Source organism: Sciurus vulgaris (genome assembly GCF_902686455.1).
Source record: "Sciurus vulgaris genome assembly, chromosome: 15".
Classification (NCBI taxonomy): Eukaryota; Metazoa; Chordata; class Mammalia; order Rodentia; family Sciuridae; genus Sciurus; species Sciurus vulgaris.
The window spans coordinates 70,767,460-70,790,334 of NC_136476.1; the positions used below are offsets into that span (position 1 = coordinate 70,767,460).

The 22,875-nt window shown below is 56.6% G+C and overlaps 3 protein-coding genes across 16 annotated transcripts in view; 2 read left to right on the top strand and 1 right to left on the bottom strand.

The window, feature by feature from the left end:
• Positions 1 to 8,824, top strand: part of COL27A1 (collagen type XXVII alpha 1 chain) — a 127,180-nt gene extending 118,356 nt beyond the window's left edge. For both annotated transcript variants that reach the window (XM_079113622.1, XM_079113621.1), the window contains exons 57-61: positions 634 to 699; positions 2,837 to 3,005; positions 3,844 to 3,953; positions 5,640 to 5,858; positions 7,008 to 8,824. In XM_079113622.1, the coding sequence (XP_078969748.1) occupies positions 634 to 699; positions 2,837 to 3,005; positions 3,844 to 3,953; positions 5,640 to 5,858; positions 7,008 to 7,154 (711 nt within the window). In that variant the 3' untranslated portion in view covers positions 7,155 to 8,824. The remainder of the gene's footprint in view (positions 1 to 633; positions 700 to 2,836; positions 3,006 to 3,843; positions 3,954 to 5,639; positions 5,859 to 7,007) is intronic.
• An 8,258-nt stretch (positions 8,825 to 17,082) lies between these two features.
• Positions 17,083 to 19,989, top strand: ORM1 (orosomucoid 1). The gene is made up of 6 exons (XM_079113655.1): positions 17,083 to 17,245; positions 17,541 to 17,683; positions 17,857 to 17,927; positions 18,558 to 18,665; positions 18,810 to 18,913; positions 19,820 to 19,989. The coding sequence occupies exons 1-6, from the start codon at positions 17,132 to 17,134 to the stop codon at positions 19,883 to 19,885; spliced, it is 606 nt and encodes a 201-aa protein (XP_078969781.1). The 5' UTR covers positions 17,083 to 17,131; the 3' UTR covers positions 19,886 to 19,989.
• Positions 19,990 to 22,474: 2,485 nt separating this feature from the next.
• AKNA (AT-hook transcription factor) overlaps positions 22,475 to 22,875 on the bottom strand; it is a 44,564-nt gene continuing 44,163 nt past the window's right edge. For all 13 annotated transcript variants that reach the window (XM_079113871.1, XM_079113877.1, XM_079113879.1 and 10 more), the window contains one exon: positions 22,475 to 22,808. In XM_079113871.1, coding sequence (XP_078969997.1) covers positions 22,577 to 22,808 — 232 coding nt within the window. In that variant the 3' untranslated portion in view covers positions 22,475 to 22,576. The remainder of the gene's footprint in view (positions 22,809 to 22,875) is intronic.

Below are 22,875 nucleotides of genomic sequence, written 5' to 3' on the forward strand. Positions count from 1 at the left end.
TCAGCGGCCTGGAGCCAGGAGCTTCAGAGAGGCCTCCCGGCCCCGCCGACACCCGCCAACACCCGTGGGGTTTGCGCTGCTGACATTGGCTTCCTTCTGGGCCTCATGGGATGCCGAGCAGACTTCCTGGCCTTTGACCTTAAGATGCAAGTCGTGCCCCTTCCCTAGTTGTTCCCATCCAGAATGTCCCCAGGTATTGCTAACTGCCCCTTGGGAGTGTCCTCACCCCAGTTGAGAGCAGTGGTACAGGAGATAGCCCGAAAGTTGGAGGAAGGGAAGATTTCCAGGCAAAGGGAGGGCTAGAGAGAGCATGGCATTTAGGAACTTAGAAGCTCCGAGTGTGCCCAGTGCATGTGAGGGAACGAGGGGGGACAAGGCTGCAGACCACGCCCTCACCCGTGTGGAAAAGTTTCAGCTTGGTCCTGAGGGCAGTGGGGAGCCATTGAAGTGCCCGGAGGAGGGAAGTGGCAGAGCTGGCTTCCACTCTGCACAGGAGGAAGGGGTTCTGCGGAGCTTGTGATTTAGCCAAGATCCCGCCAGACAAGGTGGGGTGGGGGAGTGGGCGCTCGGGTCCTGGGGCACTTTCTGAGCCTGGGGGGACCAGGATATACACCTTGTCTTTTCCTTGCACAGCAACAAGATGACCTTGGGGCAGCTTTCCAGACGTGGATGGACACTAATGGAGCACTCAGACCAGAGGTACCTCCAGGAGCTCTGCCCACATGGTATCCAGTCCTGGGAGAAGCGTCACTCATGTGCCCTCCACCTGGCCTGCACCGAGTGTGTCAGTCCTGTCTTGATGACAGCTCACAATCCCAGATGGAGGCTCTTCCTGGGGCTCAGAAGGGCTCAGCACGTCGAAGGTCCCACGGCTAGAACAGCCCGGGCAGGGCACAGCTAGACCAGAAGCAGCCTCTTGCCCTGTGTTTTCTCCAGAGGCCTCTGAGGACCCTGAGTGCTTGCTGGCCTGAGGCAGAGAGAGATGCTTTCCTAGGCCCAAGGCGCTGAGCTTCCTATGGTTTGCCCAGGGATCTTCCTGGAGCAGGAAGCTCACAGTCAGCCCCTGTGCTTGGCTTTGCTGAGACCCTGGCCCAAAGTCCAGGCTGAGGAGGGCCTCAGGTCCCCTGCTCCACCCCGTGTTGGGAGCCCCTAGTAGCCTTGCCCCCTTGCCCTGATGGGGGCTCTCTGCCCCCAATCACTCTCTAGCCAGCATTTCTGTCTGTTCCCTGTGCCAATTGCTGGGCTCACCATCCAGGGTACAGAGCATGGATGAGCCTCTGCCATCCACCCATGGAGTCAGTGGAGAGAGACAGATTTTCAGTGGGGTAGAGAAGGAGAGTTTCCCTCCCCTCCGGAGGTCAAGCGCACCACTCCCAGGGAGACAGCTGGCCTGCAGCCACCCTTAACGGTGTCACGGAATGGCTGCATGTGCAGCACCTCCACACGCGCCCACACACAGCAGATCAGTGGCTGCAGAATACCGTGGGAGTGTATTTCTGGTGCACATAAAGGCTGCTGGCTTGGTAATGACAGTCCTAGGTTGCCTGCCAGGGCTTCTGCTCTCTTCCTCCCCATTCATGATCTCCAAGGTTGTCCCATGCCAGGGGAGGCCTGGCCAGAAGAAGAGAGCACAGAGGACTGCAGGAGACCAGGGACAGGACTTTGTGCAGTCTACGTTGCCTTGTTGCCATTGCATTGGTTAGAGCACGGTCTCCTGCCTGCCACCCACTGTAGAGGAGGCTCGGGAGGTGGTTTGTGCCCACACACAAGACCCGGGCTGGGCAGGCAGCTGCCAGCCTCACATCACACATATGCACACCCATACACCTGCACACATACATGTGCACACTTAGTATTCATGTGCACACCCACATGCATGCACATGTGCACACCCACATGCCCATGTGCACACACACATGCACACCCACACCTGCATACACATGCATATGCATGCACATGTGTGCATATGTGTGTGCACACCTACATGCTTGCACACTGCACACACAAGTGCACACATGCTCATCCCTATGTATGCACACACCCACATGCACATTCAGCTACATGCATGCATATCCATATGCATACACACCCACACACCTGCATGCATGTGCACATGTGCCTGGCCACATGCACACATGCACACTCATCTGCACACTGACATGCACACGTGTGCACGTCCACATGCATGCACACACACACACACACACACACACACACACACATGACCTTAGCCGGGTCCAGTGGGGAAGTCTCACTGAGCTCTGGTCTGTGACTCTGGAATCTGGCTGGAGGTCATGCAGGCAGCGTCGGGCTGCTCAGGGCCACCCAAAGGCCCTGCTCCCCAGCACTCCGACCACCCCTGCCCCCCACTGGAGATCTCCAAGCTGCAGTCCTTCCCCGGGCACTCGTGTCTTTTGGCTCAGTTGTGTGTCTCGGTGCCTCCCAGGAGCTCCTGCTCCCACCAAGGGGAGCCTTGCAGGGCATGGGAGCACCGTCGGCACCTCCTCCTCCACGAACTCTCCCTCACAGGCCGCACCTCAGTGTCCTGTGCACCTGCCTCGTTCCTCCTGGGGGCTCTGCACTTCCTGTGCTGGAGAACAGGGAATCTCCTGCGCTGCCTCAAATCTGAGCCCAGGTGGCAGCCCCATCCCCGCCCTGCCACTCATCCCTGGCCCCATTTCTTTATCTATGAAATGGAAAGAGACCCAGCCTGGCCCAGCCACGAGCCTGGGAGCTCAGCGCTCTCCCAGTTAGGGAGGGTGTGAGGTCGCAGGTGCCAGGACCTTAGGCTGGGTCAGGACTTGAGGGACCAATGGCCATGCCTCTCCTGCGACAGGGCTACAGCTATCCAGACCGGCTGGTGCTGGACCAGGGAGGGGAGATCTTCAAAACCTTACACTACCTCAGCAACCTCATCCAGAGCATTAAGACACCCCTGGGCACCAAGGAGAACCCCGCCCGGGTCTGCCGGGACCTCATGGACTGTGAGCAGAAGATGGCGGATGGTGAGAGCATCTGCAGGGGCTTAAGAGGCTTCCTGCCCTGGCTGGTGGCACTGGGATGAGGCAGTTCCAGGAGGAGCTGGGGCAGATGGGGTACCTGATTCTCGGCATGTCTGGGCCAAGTTTCTGTCCTTGAGGAGACAGACAGATGGACAGTCACTTACTCAGTTGCTGAGCTCACAGTATGCCAGGCCTGTACTTCATGGTCTAGGGTTTTGTGGGGTACACAGCAGAATGGTCCCACTGTTCCAGAGCCACAGATCCCACAAGCTGGGGACAACCATTTCAGTGCAATGAGATAAGAGCTCTGTTAGAAAAAACCCAGTCCCAGGAGGGCTTCCCGGGTGAGCCAGGGGTTCCCCCTTCTGTCTACACCTCCCTCAACTCCCGTCTCTGTGCCGGGGCCCACCGTGGCATCACCTGAGTCCCCTCCCCTCCTCTGCACGGGAAGCTGGGACTGGGTGGCCTGTGTCCCACTTTTGTGCTGAGCCTTTGGCTGCCTGGGAAGGCCTGGGAGGAGGCTGGGCCTCAGAGGAAGCTATCAACAGATGACCCCCCACTCCTGGGACACGTGGCTTTACCTCCTCTGTAAGACGGACACACCCCAGTGGCAACATAGGAAGTGCTCCACATGGGACCTTCCCTGGGGCTTCTCCAGCTGTGACTCTGCCCAGAAGGCTCCCTTCCATCCTGGGGCTTGGGGAATCCCTTTTCTGCTCAGCTCACCCTGACTTTATGCCCAAGTGGGGCTCAGTGGGTCACAGGTGCAGAGTCTTCTGCAGAACCAGAGCTGGGCTCCTCCCCAGGTCCGTACATCGCCCCCATCCCGCGCTGTCTGCAGGCACCTACTGGGTGGATCCGAATCTCGGCTGCTCCTCTGACACCATTGAAGTCTCCTGCAACTTCACACACGGTGGACAGACGTGTCTGAAGCCCATCACAGCCTCCAAGGTGCTCTTCTGCTCCCCAGGCTGGCCCTCCCTGCCCCTGCCCTGCCCTGGGCCACAGCCAACCCAAGTGCTGTTCTGAGCCCTGCCCATCTTGCCGCATGGCCCTGAGAAAGACCTCCTCTTTCTGAGACTCAGTTTCCTATCTGTGCATTGGGGATGGGTTAGAGCAACCTGGTTTCCCAGTCCTTTCCCACTGTGATTCTGGAGAGGTTCCTCCACGTACACTCCTCTGCCTCTTCTGTGAAACAGAGCAATTCGCCAGCCACACGGGGCCTGGCTCAGAACCATGAGCAATCAGCATGAAGCAAATAAGTGTGATGCTCTTCTGGAACATTCCTCCCAGGCACATGCAATCGTGAACTCCTGCTCAATGCCTGCTTGCCACATGCCTGTTTTTGGGAATGAGCTTTTTAGGTGGTGCAGGGTGATCACCCTCCCTTCCCAGGGTTCCCCTCTGCAGTTTGTGGGTCTGCAGCCTTCCACATTTGGGGGTGATTCATGGCACAGTGAGAAACTGCTCTGGCTGCAGGGGATTGGGCCCCCAGAGCCCTTGGCATCCTATCCCACCAGCCCCACCCCCTGGGAAGCTCTCAAAGGTGCGTCCTGCTGGTCGTGCCACCCCTGGAGTTTGAGAATCTCTAAGGGATGCAGTGTATTGGTCAACAAGTCATCCTCAAGTCCTCAACAGGTGCCAGACCCTGGGTGTGAGGAAGGTGTGAGGGTGCTGGGTGTGAGGAAGCCAGACTTGCTGCTGCCCTTGCAGCCGGAGCTCACAGGCCAGCAAGGCCATAGTGGCTACTGCAGACAGCGCTCCCCTGTGACTCAGAGGTTAAGGGGCTGCATGGCAAGCCTGCCCTGCAGAGGGGTAAGGCCGGAGTTGGCAAGGTGACTGCCTGTTGCATTTGCTGTTCTCATCAGAAAGCATGGCAGGTGTGTTAGTCAGCTTTGTGTTACTGTAACAAAATATCTGAGGTACACAACTTATAAAGAGAAAGACTTATTTTGACTCACAGGATCAGAGTTTCAGTCTGTGGTAGGTTAGCCCCATTGTCTTTGGGCCTGTGGTGGAGCAGGGCATCATGGTGGGAGCAGAGCTGCTCTCCTCGGGATGGCTGGGAAGCAAAAAAGAGACCAGAAGGGGCCATGTTCCAATAGCCCCTTCAAGGGCAGCCCCAGTGACCTGCCTCTCTTCCACTAGCCTTCACTTCTCAAAGGTTCCACCACTTCCTGACGGTTGGTGGCCAAGCCTTCAACCCGACGGCCTCTGGGGAACACTTCCCTAAACTACAGCACAGGGAAAGACCCTGGATGTCAGTGGTGCCTGCGAACGCTGCAAGTCCTACCCTGCTGCTCTTGGCTCTGCCTTTGCCGCAGCACCCACACCCCGCACAGCCTCTCAGGAAGTAGGCTTCAGAAAGCACTTGTCATTTCCTCTGCTGGCCGGATGTCTCTCTGTCTTGGGCAAGATCCTCCTGCTCTGGCTTCAGGCAGCCTTTTCTCCTTATGCAGCCAAGGGGCTGTGGCACCGGCTCACACAGACCTGTTTCCCTGTCTTCCAAGTGGGATCCGTTTGGGTTGGGGAACACGGACCAGGAAAGGGCTCATCCTTGTCCTTTCCAGAGAGAGGCTGGAGCTCTGAGGGCTGCAGACAGCTGCACCCCACCCTCACCACCCATCTCCCCCGCAGGTTGAGTTTGCCGTCAGCCGGGTCCAGATGAATTTCTTGCACCTGCTGAGCTCCGAGGTGACCCAGCACATCACCATCCACTGCCTGAACATGACCGTGTGGCAGGAGACCTCGGGGCACACCCCAGCCAAGCAGGCCGTGCGCTTCCGGGCCTGGAACGGGCAGATCTTTGAAGCTGGGGGCCAGTTCAGGCCGGAGGTGTCCGTGGACGGCTGTAAGGTAATCATTGAAGCCCATCCGGGACTCTGCATGGGGATGGGGGAAAACTTGCTTGAAAAAAATTGTTTTTTATGTCTAACAATCTTGTACCATAGCAGCATGCTATGTATAACTTATTTTCATGTACTGCTTTTATTAGAGCAATTTCTTAAGTTGTTTTTATTCACTTTCCTCCGGGCACCTTTAGATCTGGGCTGCTAAAAGTTATGCAGACTAATAGAGAAGATGCTTGCCTGCAAGATGCCTTTGTGTCCCCCCGCCCCCTGATGATTACAGTGAAATTCTCTTTGGGGGCTTGTGTGTGGACATGATGTGTCACAAAGTCGGCCTTGCAAAATGATGAATGGGGAAAGCTTGGCCTTTCTGATAAATGGCGTTAAGACACTGGCATTTCCGTATAAAAACAATGCAATCTGACCCTAAGCACAAAAACGGAGGTGGACTTTAGACCTCCATCTTTTAGCCGGTAACAAGGGGCAGCGTGTTCATGACGTGGGATAAGGAAGGCCAGCGTTCTGCACGCTGACCCATTTCCCTGGTGTGCTCCATCCCGCGCTGGCTTAACTCTAAGCCTGTCTTACTTGCAAGGCTTCTGGAAAGAGGACATATTTCTCCCGTCCCACCCTTGCCGGGCTCATTTCTTCTCTGAATAGTTTCGGTCATTTTAAAAATGCTCCAAACCTGCTGGATTGTCGGGGGAGGGGGAGACAGAAAGTTATCCAAAGATAAAAACCAGTTTTACGAGGTGAAACAAAACCGATAATACACAGTCAGAGTGGGGATGTGGGGAAACCAGCACTCCTGTGCCGACAGATTGGAGAAACGACATTGGTAGAACTTTCCAGAAAGCTGGTGTGTATAAATGTATATCCAATATATATTTCAAACTGTACATAGGTACCCATCCTTTGGTCAGGCAATTTTCCTTCTAGACTTTTCCGTAGGGAAACAATACAGAACGTGCACCAAAGGTTTAGTTCCGTGGTGTTCATGAGAATAAAAAACAGGAGCAATGTAAGTGTGTAAATACAGGTCATTGCTATTGTGAGGTAGCACGGCGCCCCTGGAGCTGGGGGAAGACCCGGGAGGATGCGCCCCAGCGCGAGGGAAAGCACTCGGGTCCCTGTACGCCCTGCCTTCTGCCCACAGGTCCACGATGGCCGCTGGCACCAGACGCTCTTCACCTTCCGGACGCAGGACCCCCAGCAGCTGCCCATTGTCAGTGTGGACAACCTCCCTCCTGCCTCATCAGGGAAGCAGTACCGCCTCGAAGTTGGACCTGCGTGCTTCCTCTGACCTCTGGCCTCCTGGCTCCTCTGGCCCCGTGGCAGAGGGAGGAGGCAGAGGCGAGGGGAGGGGAGGGTGCCCAGGGGCAGTGACCCAGGGGAGGCAGCCCCTCTGCTCTGCTCCGGGGGCCCCTGGATCTTGTCTGCTCAGTAGCCGGGGAGGGGGGCACGGGTGTCTTTAGGAAGAGCCGATCACCGCTCAGCCCCCAAGACCAACCAAAGAGCCAGCAGAGCAAGCCAAGCCCACGCCCGCCAGCCCCGGGCCGTCTCCAGCTCTGCGGCTGCCGGCTTCCCTCCCCGGCTTCTAGTCCAAAGAGCCCCACGTCAGGCCAACTCGAGGGAAGGGGGCATTTTGTCAGCTGGCCCCCGCCAGGGAGCTTTTGATGTGCAATATTAGAAAGGAGACATGAAAAAAGGAGAAAAGGAAAGAAAGAAGTATATATATTATTATTATTATTTAAACAAACCAAAAGAAGGTGTGTTAACTATTTTTTCACCTGGGGAAGAGGTGAGAGGGTGAGGAGGAGCAGCCGGGGTGAGGAAGGCGAGATCCTTGGGGCTGGGGGTACCCGCCGTTGCTACCTCCACTGTGAAATCGCCGGTGCTCACAATCGTCTCTCGTAGTGTATGTGATTTTTTTTTTTTTTTTAAAGGAAGAAAAGGAAAAAAAAAAAAAACTTATTTAAGATTCTGAAGGTGCTACTATTTTTGCCACAGACTTTGAAGAAACTTTCTGATGTGGGACGTGGTTCACATCATTCTCTGTCCTCCAAATGACAAAGTTTGGGGAATTGTTCGATTTTCCTAGCATCATCTTTATGCTTGTCCAGTCATCTGCTAAGGAGGAAAAAAGAAGAAAACGAAAAAAGAAAAACCCGACCAGAAACCGGAAGTAGAGCGATTTCCTTTAACTTAAGGACTTGGAAATGTCTGTCTTGTACAAAGTGTCTGGCCGGGGCCTTCCGTGGTCCTGGAGGGAGTGTTGCCCCAGAGAGGCCCTGGGAGCAGCCTTGACCTTGAAGAAACAGGTTCCCAGGGCAGCGTGGCCGGGCTAGCCTTGGAATGTAAATACTGCACCATCTCACACAGCTGGGGAAGTCCCCGGGCTCTCCCTCCCAGGAGCCCGTTCCCGAGTCCAGTCGTCATCCTTGCTTGTTCAGTGTTATTAAATCCTGCAGAAACCCACCGTCGTTAGCTCCAGGCGTCCATGCAGGCTGGGGAGAAAGGGATAATTCTGGGTATCTTGGCCACCTGCGTGCTGGTGGCATTCACTGTGATCCTATCAGCAAATGAGTCAGGGCCTGGATTGGAGAGCTGAAGTTATTTTATTTTATCTATGGAATTATTTTTATAGAAGGGGGAACTTTCTCTGAAGGTCTTTGTGTATCTCTAAAGTCGTGTCTCTTTGGGAATTGGGTTTGGTTCGCATCATTTAATACCTCACCCCCACATCCCTCGCTGCCCCAGGGAAGAGCAGCTTTGTCACTGCTGGGGCCCCATCTCAGAGCTCTGTGTCCCCCTGCCGCCAGGCTCCGCTGGCCCTGTCTCCATCTTGGGTCTACCTGCTGTCCTCGTTTTTTTTCTCTGTCCAAATGTCAGCGCGGTGAAACCCCAGTGGGCTCCACCCCTCCTTTTTCCCTTCTGGATTTTAAATAAATATTTAAAACTGAGGCAACGGAACGATGGTCTGTGCTCATGTGCTTCTTTGCAAAGCTGGGTGGGCAGTTTCTGCCAGCGCGTGATGGAGGGCAGACGCTCAGAGGATGCCCGGCTTATGTGGTGACCAGTCTCACCAACGTGGGGGCCTAAAGCCCACGGCCTCTTCCTTCCGGTTCTGGAGGCCGGAAGTAGGAGATCAAAGTGCAGCGGGCCTGGCTGTCTCCAAATCCCCTAGGGAAGGATGCTCCTCCTCCTCGTCCTTCTTCCTCTTCTTCTTCCTCCGTCTCTTTTTCCGGCCCCCCATCTACCTCCTCCTGTTTGCCTTCCTCCTCCTCCTCCTCCTCCAGTATCAGTGTGTGCAGTACGAGGGACCCACCCCAGGCCAGCGCACGTGCCAGGCGCTGAATTGCCCCCAGGCCTCCCCTCCAGCATTTGGTACCCAGGCATTCCTTGGCTTCCAGTCTTTTCCTTGGAGGTCAGGAGGTGTTCTCCCTGTTTCTCCATGTTCACATTTTTCATAAGGACACCAGGCGTGTGACTTGGGCTCACCCTAATGATCCCATCTTAACTTGATCATGTCTACAAAGACATCCAAGGAAGAGCACAGTCCCAGGTACTGATGGGGCTCAGGACTTGAACATATCTTTTGGGGAAGACAATCCAGCCCATAAGGCGTCGGGGGGACATACACTGAGGTTAACAAGGTTAACAAAAGCAATTCTTTTTTTTTTTTTTTTTTTGTCAAAATACATGTAACACAGACTTCACCAAAATGACAGTACGTTCTCAGTGTTCTGTGGCCACTGCCTAGTTCCGTGACTCCCATGGCCCCAAAGGAAACCCCGTACCTATTTAGCAGTTACTCCCATTCCTGCTTCCACAGAACCTGGAGAATCACCAACTGACTTTCTGCCTCTGTGGCTTTGTTTGTTTTGGTTATTTTGTGTGGAGAGGATCATACAATAGGTGGCCTTTGGTGACACAGTGTTCTTTCAGCATGATGTCTTTAAGGTCATCCATGCCGTATCATGTATCAGTACTTCACTCCTTTTCCACACAAGATGCCGTTGTTCTAGAACAACCCAGGGTACACAACTGGCTCCAGGCACCACGGCATAAGGAAAGAGGAAGACAGGTCTGGGCCTGCCCCTAGCTTAGTTCACCCGGGACTCGCTGACGGAAGCATTGTCCCGGGCAGCAGTGAGACCAGTAAGATCCCTGCGATTCAGGTCAGCAGGAGGGTGTGTATATCCGTTGGGACAAAAGTGACTTCATCTTAACTGGCTTGTACCTGGTTTATCTTCAGCTTACATCAAAGAGCCAGGCCCGGTCCTGGCACAGGGACCAGCCATAATGCTCCGGGCACCTCTCTAATGGTTTTGTCTGTTTGTAGTTTGCTGGAAGCTTTGCAGGCAAAACATCACAAGGGTGCGCAGGGGCCACCTGGTGGTGGTGACTGAAGATGGCTGCAGCCGAGTCAAGCTGCACCCACACCCTATGGCTAGAACACACTTGTGTGTCTGCTGGTCGGTGGATGGGTGTCTGTCTGGGCCGCATCTCCTTGAGATTCTTGAGAGAAGTTGCAGAAGCAGTTGCCATGGTAGAAGTACGTGACAGACCTGCCTGATTTAGCTAATAAAAATGCAAGGTATGCGGGCCATGGTGGCCCGTGCCTGTGACCCCAGCAGCTGGAGAGGCTGAGGCCAGAGGATTGAAAGTTCAAAACCAGCCTCAGCAACCTAGCGAGGCCCTAAGCAACTCAGCGACACCCTATCTCTAAATAAAATACAAAAAAAAAAAAAGGGCTGGGGATGTGGCTCAGTGGTTAAGTGCCCCTGGGTTCAATCTCTGGTCCCCCATACCCCACCCCCCAAAAGAGGTGCTCAAATAAATTTCAATTTCAGATAAAAAATAAATAACTTTTTCAGTGTAAGTGTGCTCCATGTAATATTTGCAATATACTTAAGCTAAGGGGGAAAAAGTTGTTATCTTAAATTTAAATTGTTCTGGGTTGGCTGTCAAGAATCCACATCTCCTGACCCTTGGGTTCAGATTTCTTTCTTTTTTAACTCTCTCCTCCTTCCCTGGGAAGGTGGATGGATCAGAATTTTCCTACCTTCCTCATGTAGGAGAAAGAACAAGTCACGAGCAGTTGGGTTCATACAGGTGACCTGAGGGTTCCAAAGCCGGCGCTGAGCTTCCACACCCAGCTCAGTCTCCCGGACCTCCTCCCGCCACTTGCCTCAGACTGTGAGCCCCAGAGGCGCCCTGCCCAGGTCCCAAGAGCTGCACACAGAGTGGGGTGCCTGGTCTGGAAGGCACAGGGATGGCTGTTGTGGGTGCAACTGAAGAACAGACCGTCACCACGGAGAAGTCCAAATCTGAGAGTCTGTATTAGCTGACTGTCTCACATAACACCCAAAATGGCTCTTGGGAGAACAGCCTCGACCATAGGGTTGCAAGGGGTTTTTATACCACCAGTCAGTACATCGATCACATGTGTCTGTTGCTGTGATCATGAGCTCTAAATCATAAGCAGAAGGGGAAGTGGGTCAAAATGACCTTGGTTGGGTGCAAGTTGAAGAATGGTTACTAACATCTAGACAATTGTTGCTGACATGGTACATTGTCTAAGAAAAATAGGAATCCAAAAGAGAATAATTTTACATTATATAAGAACTGCCATTTTGTGTTGCCAACTATGCTAAGCAACTGATGGGTACACAGGTGGGTGTTCCCACGGGAGAAGCATTTCCTACGTAACATGGAGTCTCAGGGTGAAATGGAGTCTGTTTAGCCATTGCCCATGTAGCCTGGCCCATAACATTTCCATGGAGCCAAATATGTCAACCCGTCACAATTGCCACATCCAGGACACACTACCCTTTTGCATAGAGGGCAACTCAAGCCCAAAGGAGAGCTTGGGGTCACAGGGTAGGCCCAGGCACAGCTGTGATTCAAACCCAGCACGCTGACCGCACCGCTAGGCGCATCCACCCAAAGGCAATGGAGCTTGTGTGAACCAGGGATTCTCAGCCTCACCCCAAACCTGGAAAAATCACACCCCCCGAGGCTGGGCCCCGCAGCCCCTTGGAGGTTCTGGTGCCGCCTGAAGACCCAGTACTGTGGCCCTGTACTGTTTCCTACGGTTGAAAGGTTTCCGAGCACAGGAAAAAGTAAAAATAACACTTGGGAATGGAGAGAATGTTCTTCTCACTTCTTGGACTGATGATCAGAAATGAAATTGAGCAGGAAGGGCCCATTTCCTCAGCCATGGGCTGCGATCTGCGGATGCTCGTACCTCCAGCTGCCAGCCAGCTGTTGAAGCAGGCTTCCCAGCTGGGAAGGCTGAGTCCTGTCGCTGCCTATTTTCCCCATAGAGGGCAGGAGAGGGGCCTGGTTCAGTGCTGGAGTCACAGCCCGAAGGCCCGGGAAAGCCGTCCCACCTGCTCAAGGAACCCTCTGCATTTCCCTGACAAGTCCTTAGGCACCTTCTCCGTGTCCAGTCGTGTGGGGACGCTGGGCTCCGGAACAGCCCGCCATCACATTTGAGTGGCTCTAAGTCAGAGTACGCAGCTGGAGGGGCCAGGCCTCATGTGCACGCTGGGAACACAAGCGGCACCCACGTGTGCGGGGAGGCTGGGGGGTCTGAGGCACAGAGGCGTGGGCCTGCACAGAGGAGCAGGGCTTGGGGCTGGCAACTTGGGTGTGCGCTGTGTGGGCCCCGGAGCACAGCGGTTGGGTGGCTTCTGGTGGGGCCGGGCGGGGTGGGCAGGACAGAGGTGTGCACCCCAGTCAGCGCCCCAGAGCTGGGGCAGGCCAGCGAGTGGGGCCAGAGGGGAAAGGCGGGGGGCTGCGTCAAAGCTGTGACACTCACACTCGGTCGGTGCCCATCCGCGGGCCCTGCGACCTGGCCAGCGAGTTCACTGAAGCTGGGCCAGCGCCTTCCCAGCAGGGACAAGGAGCAGGCGGTGAGGACAGAAGACTGCTCCCCCTCAACCGGCAGTGCCCACGGTTCCCAGTCTCCTGTTGCACAACCCGGTGTCAGGACGCCAGGGGAAAGCCCAGGTGGCCCTGCGAGCTCTGTGCACCCTGGACCCTGTCCAGCCACGATGACCAGCAGCCCCGTTCTGGGAAAGCCAGGGAAGGAGAGCGAGAAGGGGAGGGGCTGGTGGGAGGAGAGGGCCTGGCGTCCTGCCTGGGGCTCAGCCCTGGGCATCGGGCAGGTGGCTCCTGCTCTCTCTGGGCCTCAGTCTCTCTCTCTGCAAAATGGAGATGCGGCCCCCGCTGCCTGCCAGCCTGGGAGCAGCTACTGTCGCAGAATAGTCAGATGAGCACGGGGAATCCAGCTTCGCATGCTTCAGCCCGACAATGGCACGCTCGGGTGACCAAGCTGCAATTTCTGCAGGCTGCCCACCATCCTGGTACGGGACTAGTGTGACACGCTCACACTCAACGGCCTTGTGGGACGACTCTGGCTTTTCCCACGCGGGAGCTGAGTCTAAAGAGGTCACATCAGATGTTGCTTGAACAAGTCTTGACTATTTCCTCAGCCCAGACAGAGTCCCTAGACCTTTCTAATTAGGATCACGGGCTTTGCTCACGATTCTTTGTGGTCGCTGATGTGGAAGGTGGGGCGGGTTGATCCTCAGACTCGGGGCTCCACAGAGGCCTTGGTGGAGAAAGGTGTGAAGTGGCTTTTTCAGGAAAGAAATCATTTCAGATGGGTGCATGTCCCTGGTTACCTGTCGCTCACCTGCCGTGTGGCCTGTTACCAGGTCATCTCACCTTTCCGAGCTGTCAATACAATGGGGAAATGTCCTGTTCTCTCCAACCTGCATTAGGCTCTGGTGCATCTTGCTGCCTTTAAAAACAGAATATAAGCTGCAATCACTGAAGTGTGCAAGCAGTGCCGAAGTCTGGCTTTCTTTCCTCCTCACCCCAGCTTGACATCAAAGTTGGGTGACAGTTCTATCAGTGGACCTTAGAAGAAAGTTTGTTTCATGTAATGAGCATTTTGCAAATATGAACTCTTTAAATCTTCATAACAACTGAATGAAGTCAGATCAATTATTATCTCCATTTTACAGGTAGAGATATTAAGGCACAGAGGGGTTAAGTAACTTGCCCAAGGTCACACAGCTAGCAAATGGTAATGCCCAGGGGGTGCTTCACCACCATTCTTGACTGCCCTGAGAGCAGACAGTTTTTCTCTTTGTTTCCCATGAACTTCTGACATTATGCCAAAGCCCAGTGGAGAGACAGGTTAGGAAGGGCTGACCAAGAACCCAGATCTGTAAAGGCCCTTAAGAATCGCAGGGATGTAAGAAGAAGGAGAGAATTGAATTGTGTCAGGGTGGCTACTGGCTACACTTAGAGGAACCGTTTAGTCAACCGCTTGGGTGGAGAGTGAGACCCCGGAAGGGCAGCCTGACCAACAGTGAGGACATCGGGGACCCTTGCTCCTTTCCAGGGTGGCACTGCAGTTACTCATAGGCTTTCCTGGGGAGCCGGGCCTCCCTGTGATCACCCCTCCCCTACGTGAACCACCCCTTGGATTTCTGCCGCTGAACCAAAATAGAAGCTCATAGATGTTGGTCTACGCACCTAAGCATTAGAGTTGACAGTGGATCAATAAAGTTGACATTTTCAAATTTAAGCCTTGGGAATTCAATTAATTAAATATTTAAATCTTGTCCAAAAGGTTTGTACAACTGAAAGCATTTCAAGAGGCTAGCAGTCAACCTTTGGTGGCCAGTGCCAAGCATCTGATTCACGCTGAGTATGCCTGCCATGCTCCTGTCCACAGATTCAGGAATAATGGGAATGATTTAATAATGCAAAACTTTTCTCAGCTACCTTGTGCAACAGCTGCAAATTCCGCCTATTTTTAACTCAGGAAACTGTCCCCAACACACGCTGAGAAAAGGAACTTGCGGTATTATTGGGAAAACACGGGTGGGTAATGAAAGAATGTATTGCGTCGGTGCTGAGAAAGAGGAATCCGAGTGTGACCTAGTGGTCTTCTCTTTTACCTCCAGGTCTGCTCTGACCCTCTCTGTGCCCCCAAACCAGCAGCAGCAGCACCCACAAAGCACTGGGGCAGCTAGACATGGTGGTGTGCTGGTCAGGGACAGCGCCAGGGGTAAAGAGTTGTTTCCATGGGGTCTGACGGTGCTGGTGGTCAAAGAGCTGCACAGGGGTACGGGCCACTCAGTGCCAGCAGCAGGCCAGCAGCCCAGAGAGGGCCTGAGTGTTATTTAATAAATTGTGTGTGTGTGTGTGTGTGTGTGTGTGAGAGAGAGAGAGAGAGAGAGAGAGAGAGAGAGAGGGAGGGCACTAGAGCGTGCACTCTAGGGCCCTGCCTCTAAATCTCTGGTGCTGAGCAGGAACCCTTTAGTCCAGGTCTAAGGCGGTGCTGCCCCACAGCACCCTCAGTCTCTCTTTGCCATCAGCAGTCTCTTGATCCTGTCCTTCCTCTCGCCCCTGGGCCACTGTTACAGCCTCCCCTCTTCCTGGGCCACCGTGTCCTACCCCGCAGGTAGACATGGCCCTGCAGCAGCCTGGGAATCAGCACACTCCCCAGCCCGGTTCCTCCGGCCTCTCACCCCCATCCCGACTCCCGTCCCTGTCACGGGCCATGGTTCCTGGACACACCCCGCACGTTCTCCCTGCCGTCTCCCTGATCAACGCCAGGCTGGTTTTTTTCCCCCAAGCTTCAGGTTAGAACGATGCCAAGCCAAGAGACAAGCCGACCGGCAAAGGTTAAAAAAAATTTAAAACTGAACTTAAGGAAGGAAGAGAGCAAGGGGAGCTTCCCGCTCTGACGAGGAGGCGAAGAAAGCCTCTCCTGTGCGTGGCCGGAGGCTGGAGTCGCAGCTGGCTCGGGCCTTGTCTTGCCTTTGCCGTCTCTGTTTGGGGAAGACGGTTGTTTTTTTCAGAATCAACTTTACTGAGTTAGAATCAATAAAATGCGCACATTTTAGGCTGACGGTTCAGTGACTGTCACAAGCGTCCCTATGTAGGGACAGCCGCAGAGACAATTTGGACTCCCCCCACCTCAGGAACTTGTCTCAGGCCCTTCTGGGTCACGGTTTTGCCCGAGGCCACCGCCACCCGAGACCACCCTTGCAGAAGGGTCTGGCTCTGGAACTGCTGCTGCAGGTGGAATCAGGTGGCGTGGGCCCCAGACGGACGGTGGCCCTGGGGCCGCACCGTGGGCGAGGTTACCGGCACTAGCAGTTTGGGTCTTTCTGTTGCCGGGTGATGCTGCTTTGCATCAAGAAGCCACTCTTGCCTTCCCGGTGAGGGGCATGTGGATTTCTAACTCGGGGCTCCTCTGGCACACGCCGCCATGCACAGGAGGTACTGCATGCGGCCCGCCTGTCTTTCTCGGATGGCCCCTCCATACTCAAGAGCAGAGGGAAAAAGTGCAACGTGCAACGCTGCGGATGTCGAGCAAGGGCGTCCTTAAGTTAGAATTTAGGGAGGAATGAGAATGTGTGCCTCCTTCAAATTCTAACCACAAATACGCCGAAACGTGACAAGTCACTGTCCCTGTGTGAACTGAGCAAGAAGACGACTTGGCCAGCCCCCGGAACACCACTCCTGTGCTGTTGGGGAGAGCTTGCTTATTCCCACGGATAAAGATTTGGCACCACGAGGTAGGAGAGCAAGCGAGCAGAGGAATTGTTCAGTCCGCCATGTGTACAGAACGTGGCGCTAGCCCAGGATCGAGGGGTGTGGGCGAGAAGAGGGGGCGCCTGCTTCAGGGGCAGGAGGTGGGGTCCCTGGGGAGATGGTCCCCTGCTTTTTCTTTGGGGGAAGACCCCAGGCAATGCCTTAACTGAAGTTGGCACCCTCCCTGGTGGCCCCTTTTGGAGAAGTCCCTGCCTCGATTGCGGGTGGGGGTCACAGTTGGTGTCAGGTGAAGTTGGCACTCCATCCGTGGGTCCCCTGCCCTCCCTGAGTGCCTGCCATCCCACACTGCCCAGGAAGCCTCGCTGCCTACAGCGTTTGACTGACGGCTGGATCCACTCCAGTCTGTGGGGTAAGAACCGGGCAGCAGCAGGAGCGACCGCAGGGTGTGACCCTATTGAAGAGTGCGCTCCCCCAGCCCCACACCCACCAGGGCCTGGACTCGGGCCCTGCAGGGGAGGAAGTCACTGTCCTGGCCTTGGAGGTGGGACTTGCACCAGCTTTGGGGGATTTCCCAAGCACTGGCAGGATTGGGCCACAGCCCTGGGCTGACCCTTGCTCCAAGTGACCCGCCCACGTCTGGTTAAAAGGCCCTGCGCTGCCTGGCTCCAGGGGCCTCCTGCTCTCAGCATGGCGCTGCTCTGGGCCCTCACCGTCTTGAGCCTCCTGCCGCTGCTGGAGGCTCAGAGCCCGGCGTGTGCCAACCTCACGGTTAAACCCATCACCAACGCCACCCTGGACTGGGTAAGTGCCTGGGGCCAGCCTGGCCCTGGTGCCAGGGGCAACAGCCTCCCCTCTCTGGGCCTTTCTGACCCTACTGGACGGGGTCAGCCCTTTGCTCCTAGCATGCCCTTTTCTTTCCTGGGTGTTGGGATGAGATTCTGACCAGCCCTGGGGCGTTGGCGGCTTCCCCGCGCCTCCAAACTCAGAAGCTCCAAGGCAAAGTCCCTCGGCAGGGACAGCTCTGTGCCGAGATGCGAGGCCCACCAGGGGGAGGCTTGTTGCCCAAGTCCCACCCCTGCGGGTGCCCCCTCCCCAGCTCTCTGGCAAGTGGTTTTACATCGGCTCAGTTTTTCGGGACCCTGAGTACAAGCAGGAGGCTCAAAAGATCCAGGCGGCCTTCTTCTACTTCACCCCGAACCTGACAGCGGACACGATTCTGCTCCAGGAGTACCAGAGCGTGTGAGCCCACACCCGCTCCTGCCCAACTCGGGGCCCCGACCTCGGGCAGCCCCTCCCCTCCCGGCCACCCTTCCCACTGGGGAGGGGGACAGCTGACTCGACCCTCCAATGGTCCCTGCCGCTGCCCTGTGGTGGGGACTGTCACCTCTTGACTGCCTTCCATCTGGCTTTAGAGGGGACCGGTGCGTCTACAACTCCAGCTACCTGAAAGTCCGGCGAGAGAATGGGACCCTCTCCAAATTTGGTGAGGGCCAGACCTCAGCGGGGAGGCAATGGAAGGGCGTGGGCCGCCCAGGGAGGAGGGCTGTGACTAAGGCCCTGGGGACTTTGGGTGCAGAAAACTTGGGTCAGCGCTACTCCTGATATCTCTGTGGCACTGCAATAAACACAGGCAGCGTTTCAAGTGCTTTATGAAATTAACCCATTTACAACTCACAAATAACCCTAAGAGGGCACTTACAAGGATTAGGTGAGGAAAGAGAACAGAGACATCGAGCATTTTCCCTTAGATCACACAGCTTGGAATTAGAATTCAAATCCAAATCTAGCACCCGACCTCCTCTCTTTCTTAAGCACCCTTTAAGATTCTCTGGGAGCTAAGGGTGGAAGCCCGTGCATTGGGCAGATGACTTCATGCATGTCCCCACTATCGCCAGAGATGGCACAGAGTAAGGACACATGAGCTGTTGGGACGGAACTGGTTCCACTTAGCAGACCTAAGCGTCTCGTCTCCCTCATCTGTGACTTGAGGACAGAGACTCTGGCAGCCACCATCTGCATGGGGCTCTCAACCTGCCATGTCCATCGAGCGCTTCCCCGGCTGTGAGCTGGGCCTGTACTGCCGTCGTCTCACCCAGATCCCGTTCTCCTGCAGAGGGCGCCAGAGAGCACATCGCTTACCTGCTGCTCCTCAGGGACCCCAGGACCTACATTCTGGCTTTCTCGCTGGACAACGAGAAGAACCAGGGGCTGTCCTTCTACGGTGGGCCCCCACAGCCCAAGTCCCCCCTCGCCCCAGTCCCCCCTCGCCCCAGCCCCTCCCTTGGTCCCCCACCCCAGAACCCCAGCCCCGCCTGGCCTCCCGCTCCCGAGTCTCCTCACCCAGCCTGCCTCTTACTCCTCACAGCTGATAAACCCGAGGCCACCCCCGAGCAGCTGGAGGAATTCCACGAGGCTCTCGTGTGCAAGGGCATGAACAAGTCAGAGGTCATTTACACAGACTGGAAAAAGGTGAACGTGAGGGACCAGGTGGGAGTGGCCCCATTTCGGGCAACCCCAGAGGCCCAGAGAGGGAAAGCTGCCCACTACGGCTGCACAGCAAAGCAGTTCCCTTGATTTTAAGAACCTGCCTTTGAGACTCAGAGACCGTGGGTGGGAGATGAGAGCCCAGGAGGAAACCATCCATGGAGAGCCAGGTGGGCACTGGAGTGGAGAGGAGGTCTTGAAAGGACAGTGGGAGAGGCAAGAGGCACAGGGGAGAGGCAGAGATCGCGGGCACCTCCCACGCCCCAGGCACTACCTGCCCCCTAAATCTACCACCCATGCAATGGGGAGTTGGGGTCCTGGTCTCCAAGCTGCCTCAAACTGCATGGAGCCCAGGACCGCAGTCCCGAGTTCGGTTGTGCATGGGAACAGCTGCCTGACAGGTTCCTCTGACCCCGTGTTGATGGAAAGGCTCCCCTTGCTACCTGCCTGGCCGTTTCTGCAAAATCACGGAGCTGATGAGCTGGTGACGCGCGACTGGACACATAGGAGACTTTAGACCTTGCCATCCATTTGCCACCTGAGACCCTTTCTCCCCTGGTCACCAGCCGTGGGGACCCTGGGAAAGGTTTCAGGAACGCAGCCTCCAGAGCCAGCCCACCCGCTCCACAGCCGCCTCTCCAGTTCCCGGGCCAGGGGACCTCAACAGGACATCTGGCCACCGCCAGTCTCAGCTGTTGCATCTGCAAATCAGGGCCCCCACAGGGCCTGCGTGCTCAGCAGATGCCCCTACTCTAGGCTCAGCAAGCTGAGGCTCAGAGAGGGAAGGACTCGCCCAGGCCCTCCAGCTGGGGAGCCAGGGAGCAGGGGCTGGTGCCCTGACCAGCAGGCCCCTGCACCTGCAGCCACTGAGCTGCCCCTGCTCTCTCCTAGGACGTGTGTGAGCCGCTGCAGAAGCAGCATGAGCTGGAGAGGAAGAAGGCAGAAGAGGAGCCCTAGCCGGCCTGGCGGGGGTCGTCCCCTGAGGCCTGGGAGCCGCGCACCCCCGCGCCCCTTTTCCTGTGGATCTCTCTGCATCAGTAAAGGTTCTGCTTGGAACAGTTTGCTGGGCCTCTGTCCATTGACTTGCGCTGGCTCATGTCTTTTTCTTTTTCTTTTCTTTTTTTTTTTTTTTGCTCTGGCACTAAGGACACAGAATTGGGTGGGATCAACTGGTACACAGTATTATTACTGTTTACCAACACCTCCTTGTTCAGGCCAATGAAATATGAGAGTGCTATTCAGCACCAAGTTGGTAGAAAACTGATGTTGGCTCATGTTTTGATGGACAAGCCTGCCCTGAGCAGGGCCCTGGCTAAGCCCCAGCGCCTGGTGGAACAGCCAGGTACACGCGCCTGGTGGCGTGGTCTGGGGGCCTGGCTCAGCGGGCTCCTCCGCAGTGGGGGAGTCGGGCAGGCTTCCTAGAAGGGGAACCGCGCCCGTCCAGGAGGATCGGGGGCTGCAGAAACCTGCTGCTACCGCTGCAGGTTGCAAACCTGAGGGTGCACATCGGAGGAGCAGGAGGCAGAGGACTAGGAGGGCAGGAGGGGGACCCAGGCCTGGGGTGCTCACTGCCAGGGCCCCTACTTCAGGCACACAACCCCGCCATGCAGGGAGCCCAGCCAAACTGGGAGGCTGGAGGCAAGAAAGCGGGCAGAGGCTGCAGTGGACATCCTAGCACCTGCCTGGGCCAGGCAGGGGTGACATGGAGGACTTAGGCCTCGGCTGGAGGGGCTGGGCGAAGAGTCCTCAGGGTGCCCAGAGGACAATGGCACCTGGAGATGAGGCCCCCAGAAGCCAGCTCACATCCCTGGCAAACTCAGGTGGAGCCCTTGAGTGAGAGCCCCGCCCAAGGTAGAGTCCACTGAGTGGCACAAACAGAGTCGAGCCCCGGGGTCAGGAGTCCTGCAGGAGGCAGCTGGGAAGCTCACGCTGGACGGCCTCGGGTACAGGAGGGAAGCAGACCCCTCGGCTGGCAGAAGAGCTGGGGCCGGGCCGTTCAGACCGTCTCCGCACACAGCTGCCCAGCTCTCCCGAGTGACAACTCAAGATGCCCGTGCCCAGCGCTGAGCCCCCAGCCAAGGCCCATGTTGCCCCCATTCCCAAAGGGCAACAGCACCCCTTGCTCAACAGCTGGACACTGGTGGGCCCACAGCACTGAGGCTGGGAAGGCTGCCCTGGGTCCCCGGCTTAGTCCCCCCTTTCCTGATGCCCCCAGAACATGAGCGGAAGGGACGGCCTCTGGCCCCTGGAGGCCCAGAACCAGCGAGGTTTTCAGCTCAGTGTCTCCCAGGGACAGGCCTTTCCAAGGCTGCAGAGGATCTGCTCAAACCTGAACTGGACATGGGCGCTGACCGGCAGGGCGGGGAGACATGAGAGGTGGGGGGGCGGAAGGCAAAGGCCAAAGAACGTCCCTGCCCATCAGTGTGGCGGGGTGGGCAGGAGGCCCGTGGGTGGGCTGTGTGGGGCTCGGGTCAGGTTAGCAGGGCTCAGGAGCCAGCAGCTGCTTCTCTACTGAACAGAGCACTGGAAGCAGAGCCCAGGCTTGGGCTTCTGCTGTGTGTGTCTCATGACCTCTCTGGGTTCACTACAAAGAGGCTTGGCCGGACAGCCAAGGGTTATGGCTTATGCTTCTGAGACAGGTGGGGGAAAGCTGGAGGAACAGAAGGCCACAGAAGGAGGCAGCAGAGTCAGGGAACGCTCGCCCCACAGGTCCCTTGGGGGAGGGCATGGCTGGGCTTCAAACTTTCCCTCACCCACACACTTGACTTCAGAAACCACAAATCCATGACACACACCACAGACGCAGGCAGTTTTGGGAATGTTTGTGGTTCTTTTTGGTCGTCTTTTCTATTCGTTAGATCATTATTCATTCTTCTTCATTTACTCTTGTAACGAAAATAGACTTTTAAATGCCTCAAATATACAAATATCTGCCACGCACGCATGTTCCAGAATGCCGAGGTATGTGCTGCTACGGGGTGGGGAACAGAAGATGGCCTGGCTTCATGGCCCCCACCTGGGGCCTGGCGGTGGCTGGTCACCAGTCAGATGCACTGAGATCCTGGGAAGAGCCCAGGTCTTGGGACGAGGTGCGGAGAGCCACTGGCGGTGGCTTCCTGGGCCCTCTGAAGTTGTCCTCAGCCCAGCCGGCCCACCGGAGAGGCCTCCGCAACCAGGAAAGGAGCTGGGAGCAGGTCGCCCTGGGCCCATGACCAAGATGTCCCACAGTCCACAGATGCCCCCCTGACCACGTCACTGGAGTGAGGCCTCTGACCAGGCCCTTCCCAGAGGTGGCTGGACACGGGAGGGGACAGCGCTGCTCCAGAGAGCCCTCTAAGAGGTCAAAGACCAGGCGACTCCCAGCACAGAAAGCTCCTGCCCATCCGGATATAAGATGTATGTTATTGGCTGGAGGTGAACAAGCGCAGGACAGGAGAGTCCCGCGGAGGCTGCCTGGATGCAGGTGGCCGTGGGCGCAGCACCTCTGGATGGGGCCGGTCCCCTGAGAAGCTGGTCCCCCTTCCAGGTGGTGCCGCTCCACTCCTGGGGAGGGGCCGGAGGGCTTTCTGGGCATCAGGGGCTCCAGCCACCTCCTGGAGGGGACAGCAGGGGCTGCCCGCCCCTCCTGGTCTCAGAGCCTCTAGGGAATCAGAAGAGGCAGGCGCCCCGCGGGCTGCGGGCCTGGCGCAGGTCGGCCGACAGCGAGCGAGTCATCCGCCGGGTGGTGGAGCGCACGTCCTCCGCGGCCTGCACCGCCTGGTTCAGGGCCGCGTGCAGCTCCTCCAGGTCCTCGGGGTCCAGCTGGATGGAGTGCCGGTGTCCCTGGGCTGGCCGTGGCGAGGCTGTGGGGGCTGAGGTAGGCGCGGTGGGCGCATAGTACCTGGGGAGAGGCGGAGGCGCGCATCAGCACGGGGCTGGGCACTCAGCACCCACCGGAGGGCTGCAAG

What these genes read in the sequence shown, in the direction of transcription:
- ORM1 (XM_079113655.1), top strand. Translation starts at nt 17,132, where the DNA reads ATGGCGCTGCTCTGGGCCCTCACCGTCTTGAGCCTCCTGCCGCTGCTG. An exon ending in CTCCAGGAGTACCAGAGCGT is followed by an intron (nt 17,684 to 17,856) that starts GTGAGCCCACAC and finishes ATCTGGCTTTAG; the next exon opens with AGGGGACCGGTGCGTCTACA. An exon ending in CCAGGGGCTGTCCTTCTACG is followed by an intron (nt 18,666 to 18,809) that starts GTGGGCCCCCAC and finishes TACTCCTCACAG; the next exon opens with CTGATAAACCCGAGGCCACC.